Raw genomic sequence first — 7,272 nt, 5'->3', positions numbered from 1 at the left:
CATACTGGCCAGGCTACAGATTCCGCAACTTCAGCTCGGGATCTCTTCTTTCTCTGTGTAATGCCCAAACCTTGGGTTATTGTTTTTATACGATAACCCCACGATAAGCTTCTCAAAACCTTTCTCCCTGACCTGTGTGCCGTGTTCCTTGGTCTTCGTGATGCTGCTTGTTCACTAATGTTCTCTAACAAACCTCTGAGGCCTTCATAGAACATCTTCTAATCGACCTTTTTATTGGGTGTCCCTGTAGACTGAATACAAATAAAAATTCACACCACACTTTTCCGATTTTTATCGGTAAAGGAATGTCTTCTTCACAGAAAAAGTTTAAGGGGTGTGAATACTTTTGAAAGACACTTGACACATGTCTAGCGCAGCGATCCCCAAAATAGCATGAGATCCATGAAAGCGGCTGTGATGAGTTGCTTTATGCTGGCAGTCTGGCATCTAATTTCATCCTACAGGCTGCAGTGTGTGAAACACAGTCAAATGCCGCCAGATATTGGATTTGTTCAGCAGCTCCGATCCGGAGTGAGACCCACCGGGCGAGACGGCGCGGTGCAGTAGCGCTTTTCACTCATCTCTTCAGCACACAGTGTTCCGTAAACTCTGGAGTCACACAGGGACGCGGCGGCTGAGAAATTATTAAAGACAGCCAGGAATCTGGATCAGAGTGAGGCAGAGTCCTCACAAGTTTAGAGTCACCGTGTTTTACCTCATTATATAAACGTCATGACCAATACGCTTTTAAAACGGAGGCGTTTATCTCGCAAATTCTGCTACAAAGACTTCACTCAGTCGTTAGGTTTTAGCCAATAGACAGGAGAGGCATTGAAGGGCCGTCGGAGAATATAACTACAAACAAAAAATATTGATCTTTTTTCGCCATTTTAGGAGACACTTTTGAGCATAGAGGGTTGAAACATTGGGGAAAGCATGCGTTTTTTCATTCCGTGGAAACGTCTTCCAGCCGTCAGCCGCAGTAAAACACTCAGTTTGTGATTTACTGTTTTAAATCTTATATTGAAAGTCTGCAAGAAGATTGGCTGTTGCCCAGGGTGGCATTTGTAATGGGGAGAAAGGGCTGAAATAAATGTCACAAAAAACCCCCAAACATATATTTTGTTTATTATAAGTTTGTCTTCTACTGCATATTTGCTTGTATTCACACACTGCTGCTGCAGTTGATTTTGGCCTCTTTTTCTTGGCTACACCTCAGATAATTATTTTATTTTTTGCAATTTGATAGACTTTTCAGAGGCCTGGCTGTGGCTGCTTTGAATTAAACTAAATTAACTTGCCTTTCACCTTTTGGGTGAAAGGCAAGTTAATCGTGCCATCTCTGCCTTTATTAAGAAAGCTTGATTATAACCTTTAGCCATGCCCAACCAGGTCATTTTTGAAGACATTTGCTATTCATAAATTAGGACCTTTTCTGTTGATTTTTGTAAATGAAAGCAGCCACAAAGATGAGAAAATGTTGTCCCTTTTTCTTTCATTACATACCCGTAAATAAGCTTTTCATACATGTAGTTAAACCATTTTGTATCAGTGTGTTTTTCACTAGAGTTAAGTATTTTCCTGAATTATGGAAATAAATAGTCAAAAACTCCTTAAATCTCACATATTGTTTAATTTAACAGTATATTATCTTCTCAAAACTTTATATTAAAGCCTATTTCCAGCTCTGAGTAACCTCCAGGATCTCTTTACAGTAGACTGGTTGGGTACAAACCAACCAAACACTTTACTCACATCTTTTTTTAAGTGCTTAAAATAACCTTTCAATTCCTATTTGATGAAATCCAGATTAGCTGCTCGCTGAGGCTGAAGTTTACCGCTAATCTGAGACAGACCAATACCTAAGTTACCATTCTAAAACCACCTTAATCTCAAAAACACCATGGTAGTTTTTACAAAGAAATTTTTTCATTTTTTAAACCTACCTTCCGTTTGCATTGGATGGTTATTTACACAGAGGCTGATGAGTATTTACAGAGGATAAGGAGGTTGGAGGTGGTGCACCACTAATGATCTTCCTGTGTGAAACATCCACTAAGAACAAAATATATAAAGCTTTTCTGCTTGGAGTATTGGTCAAATATAAAAATAAATAGATAAAAAAATAGAAATATTATATTGATTTAAGTGAAAGCTTTTTTTTTTTCCATTTCTACACTGCTTCCCGTTTCTATCACATAGTCACAGTGACCATAAATGCTTTACATGTCCCTAAATATCCACTTTAAAAGATGACAAGAATGTCTGACTGTTTAGTAAGGAAAGGAGTAGAAGTAGTAGTAGTAACTAGTAACACCCCTGCATGTAGTGAGGAGGTAATAGCAGAAAAGGATCATGGAGACAGGATAATATTGAGGCAAAATGATCATCTTATTAATTACAATATGGTCATTTTAATTTATTTCTGTACTTTTTAAAATTTTCTGTGCACTATTTTTTATGTTAACTTTTATTTAGTTTAGTACTGCCTATGTAATTTCATTTCAAGGTTTAAGTTTGTATCCCAGTAAGTTCAATTTACATATAATTTCATTTTGCCGTGTTTTAATATGACTGCGTTTCAATTTGACTAATAAAAGATGTAGAGTGGCAGATTCCGAGCTTTCGGCGGACACCTGAACGCGGCTGAGTTGTGAGATCAGCTGATTTTTTACGCTGCCATTTTGTCCGGCAGAGCACTAAGCAGCAGTCAGTCAGTCCGTCCGTCCGTACGGAGAAACCTCTGAGGAGACTTCTCAGACAGCGTCGCCGGACCGTGGAAGGAAAAAACACCCGGTAATGTGGTTGTAGCATCCGGAGAACAGCACCAACCGAGCAAGAGGAGCTGTCATTTCCAACTTACCGGGTCCGCCAGCTCGGCTCGACTCTACCTGGTTTGCTGTCTGCTTGGCTAATCTCTTTAGCTTTTCAGCTAGCTTCTCACACCTTGAGGAGAGGGAGAACTGCGCTTGTTCGGGCTGTCAGTGTTACAGTAACCTCTTACAAACTTTGAACAATGCTCTCTTCAATCCCTTCTTACTTTCCCCACCGCAACGGGCTCCTTACTGGCACTTCATCCGGCGGACAGTGATCGCTTCAACAGCAGAGTTAACAAGTTGACGTGGAGGAGGAACTAAAGTTTTTCTCTTTTTTTTTTTTTCTTTTTCCCAGAAGCTTTGATTTTTCTACGGATTACTCCTTTTTCTGCCAAGCCGGACGCTGACTTGTCGCTTTTGGTGACTCCAAACCAAGAATTCAGGTTACAAAGCAGCCTGTTAGCTATGATTATTTGTGGCCAGAAAGTGATTTCAAGTGTTTTCAGATTCCACTGTGGGACTCTTTCCTGGTTCGAGTACTGCAACGGAAACATTAGCTAACACACACTAGCCCAGAATAGCGTCATCCTGCTTTATTTACTTAATAATTAAAAGGAATAAACATTTTTTTTTTATTATTATTTTTTTAACTCAGATAACTTATCTCCAAAGATTAACTGCTGATTGTTACGTCAGGTTGTTTTTGGAGCAGCAGTGATCCGGAACTCGTCTGAAGTTAAAGTTCTGTCCCATTTGGAGCTGATCCATTGATTGGGTCGTTATTTTGTCTGATTGAGCTGAGGGAGAAACAACAGCGATGTCGGGCCAGTCTATCACGGATCGGATCGCCGCGGCGCAGCACAGCATGACTGGGTCTGCTATCAGTAAGGCTGTGTGCAAAGCCACCACACATGAAGTGAGCGGACCTAAGAAGAAGCACCTGGACTGTGAGTATATGATCCTCCTCGAATGGGTTGTCTGTCAGTCAGCTGTGATGTACATACTTAATTCCTACTCTGCTGGCTGAACAGCATCTCTGGGCTCACTGGATGCAGGCAGAGGTCGCCTACAGTCGTGCACCTTGCTTTTTCTCCTAGTACAGGTGATCTGCTTGGTGTAAAGGGCTATTCTCTTCCTGTTCAGATGCTGAACGTTAACCCGTAACAGTAGAGTCCTCATTTTTCTGACTGATGAGAGACGCTTGGGTTTAGAATCATCAAATAAATCTGCAAGAAAGCAGCCTGTTAGTGTTTTCATTCTTGGTTTGATTCAGTGTAGTCTTAAAAATATATGGAATAGGTATGGGTCCAGTTTCCATGGTTTCAAGGTATCACTGAAATCTTGGAAAAAAATGTAAAACATGATTAACAGATTAAAAAGTATTCCTTTTAAAAAATAGTTCTGCCTGTAGTAATTATTCAGCTCATCTTTTTTCCAATTCCTAGTTTTAATACAGTGCAGTCGAACTCTGTTTATAATGCTAATTAGTAAAAAAAACAAAAACGGTGGGCAGATATTTCATTGAGATACCTTTGCAGCAATTACTCATGCTGAGCATGCATGTGGCGAAAGTGGGAAGGAAAAACACCCTTTTAACAGGTCCCTCCCTGCTCCTCAGTGCGAGCGGCTTCGAACCACTGGGGGTTTGAGATGGAGCAGACACAAAACACACAGAAACATCAGTCTTAATCTTTCAGTATGGAGGATCTTATATCCTTCCATGGTTATGGCAGCGCCATTGGTCCTACAGACTCTCATTGCTTCATGTTTGGGAGAATTTTGTGATTCTTCCACAGTGCTTTCAATTTGGAGCATTGATTTTTCAGGAAGGTTAATGCTTATATTTCACTAAACAATTCTCACAATTTTTTTTTACACACTCACACTCAAGCAATAGCTCCATGATCCACAAACCAGCAGAATCTAGCTTGTCAGCTGTAGTTTTAAAACGGAGGTGCCTTCACAGGAGTGATGGGCAGTTTCTGCTTCATTGCTGTATGCTTTTCGTGACTGGTAATATTTGCAAACAGCTGAGTTTGTCTTTGTAAGCGAGGAAAACATGTAGGAGCCTTCTTTCAGCCAGCTGATTGGCCACGCGCAGCAACAGGTGGAGGAAGGGTATTGCTGTGTTAATCTTATACTCTCTCTATATAATAAAGTGATGTTTAACTAGTTCGAATAGAAAATGATAATGAATCCACTTGGAATTCAGAAGACCTTCGTTGTTTCCTCAAACCTTGGTAGTCTACCGATGGTTGTTATGACAACCTACATGGGTGTTGGTGTCTTTGCATGTTTCTTCCCTGCTTTGTTGTCCACAACAGATTGTTCCCGGTCGGCATGGCCGGGATCGGCATTTTACTATCACAGGTATTTGAAGCCAGGGTGACACACAGCTTCCTTGTGTTGCTTAGGCTACATTACACTGAGCGGACACTTTTCCCGACATCAGCCTCCGAGGTAGGATGATTACAGGTTAGAAGAAGGGTGTATACTGAGTGAATCCATGATAATGTAAGGACTGGAGGTTTTAAATGCCTATTTGAAGCTAATTCTGTTCCATGGAGGAAAAACCAATCTAAACCTTTGTAAGTCCGTAAGTGTTAAAGAAAATCGAGCTCATATTTTATAAGTTACAGTTTAAAAATAAGTGCTTTCTGACGGAAATTCTGGTCAGATTTTTCAAATCCGCTCATAAAATGTAAACTGATGTGTGGCGGAGAGATGGTTCTCTTTCTGGCCATTCAGACCCCTGCACTGTTGACGTTCCACGGAGCCTGGTTGGTTAAATCAAAAAGCATCGGTTTTATTGAACTAGCAACAGTAGAGGTCAGAAAAGCTTAATACCATGTTATAATAGGTAGCTAAATTAAACGGACAGCAACATTATAGTCAGTTTATATTCTCTACTTCATCCCTGCAGTGTTTCCACTGCCGTACTGACCATAATCATTTTCTGCACAGATTACTGCCAGTTGTATTTTCGCAACTAAATTTATGGTGCAATATGTAAGGAAGGCATTCAAATAGACCCAGTTGTTGGAATAGGAGGAGGAGGTTGGTACTGGGTGCCTTTTTAAGCCACAGTATCTGTAGCCGTTGTGATGTGATTGGGCCTTCCTGATAAGCAATGCAGAGGAACACCTCAGTTTAACTGGCGATGTAAGTGTTTGGTTCTGATACTGAAATAAGAGCTCTTACTCTGCTGCTGCTGCCCACATTTGTCCAGTTTAATCAAGTGCTCTTAATATAGTGAGTATCTGTTCTCTGTCTTGAATAATGAAGGCTTTTTCCCGCTAAACCGATGTTGAGATCCACTGGCAATAAAAGCCTCACCAGGGCAGCTGGCTTGCTGTGATTTGAGCAGAAATTAGAACTTGGACCCAGCAGCCATCTAGGGGTTAATATCTACAAGCGTGCAAGTCAGTCCAACTCTCTAGAGTTAAGGAAAAACATAATGTGCATTATTTGGTGCTAAAAGATAAAGAGAGGACTGTCCATCCTGATAGTTCTAGAATATTTCTTGCAACATGGCAGCCATCAGCCTGTAGACCTCAGTCTTCTCAAAACTGGCTGACATGGTGACTAGATCACTTCCTGAGGGCTAAAACAAACAACCTCGGCTTTACTTTCAAACCTTTGTGTTTATCCTAGCAGGCTGAGGCTCAGGAGGTTAACAAGATGGAGTCAGGCTGTCCAACCGTTTGGACAAAATGTAAATCATTTCTTAAAACGGTTATGAAGTTGGAACTCAGACGTGGCGATGATGTCACACATGACATAAACATGTTCCAGTTAGAAAGTTGGAAAACCAGTGGGATTTGCTAATTATTACACTTAAACACCAGGCTAACCAATATTAGCCATACAAGCTGATAATGTATAAATCTGAATGACATTGATGCTAAATCCTGCGGCAGCGTGTTAACGTGTGAAGCTCTGGGATTGGCGGATGATTTAATGGGAAATAATCAGTTTATTCCTGTTGCTGTTGTTACTTTTTATATGCATGGCAGCCAGATGGGATGTTGATGTTAGGGTTGGTGAGCAACTTTCATCTTTCCAAAGTTAGAATTTTGAGTTTTATGGAGACAATCTGGTTGAAATGTCAGAGTTGGAGCTCTAAAACTCTGTGTACAAATAAAACGCCTCATAAAACGTAAAAGGATCATTTGAGACGTGAGTTTTAGTGGTATGATGCCGTCCCATAACCTAAACCCATTTTTGTCGCAAAATATTCAGAAAAATGTCACAAGATTATATATTTAGCATTTTTGTTTAATATGTTCACGTTAGCTCTGGGTGGAATTTAAATCTTTACTTTAAATGTGTGATTTCCACAGCAGCTATAAAATGTTCCCCCAGTGGGTATGAACTGACAAAACATCTGGATTTGGCTCCACGGTCAATTCGTCCCTTTACAAGTGGATGAGACGTCCCCAGACTTGGGTCTAAA

The 7,272-nt window shown here is 40.5% G+C and overlaps 1 protein-coding gene across 1 annotated transcript in view; it reads left to right on the top strand.

The window, feature by feature from the left end:
* The first annotated feature begins 2,623 nt into the window (after positions 1 to 2,623).
* Positions 2,624 to 7,272, top strand: part of si:ch211-200p22.4 (phosphatidylinositol-binding clathrin assembly protein) — a 99,308-nt gene continuing 94,659 nt past the window's right edge. The window contains exon 1 of the mRNA XM_047386989.1: positions 2,624 to 3,763. Within this exon, the coding sequence (XP_047242945.1) occupies positions 3,634 to 3,763 (130 nt within the window). The 5' untranslated portion in view covers positions 2,624 to 3,633. The remainder of the gene's footprint in view (positions 3,764 to 7,272) is intronic.

Source organism: Girardinichthys multiradiatus, chromosome 14 (genome assembly GCF_021462225.1).
Source record: "Girardinichthys multiradiatus isolate DD_20200921_A chromosome 14, DD_fGirMul_XY1, whole genome shotgun sequence".
NCBI classification, from domain to species: domain Eukaryota; kingdom Metazoa; phylum Chordata; class Actinopteri; order Cyprinodontiformes; family Goodeidae; genus Girardinichthys; species Girardinichthys multiradiatus.
The sequence above is the reverse complement of the archived record's forward strand: the minus strand, read 5'-3'. Positions and strand labels throughout refer to the sequence as shown.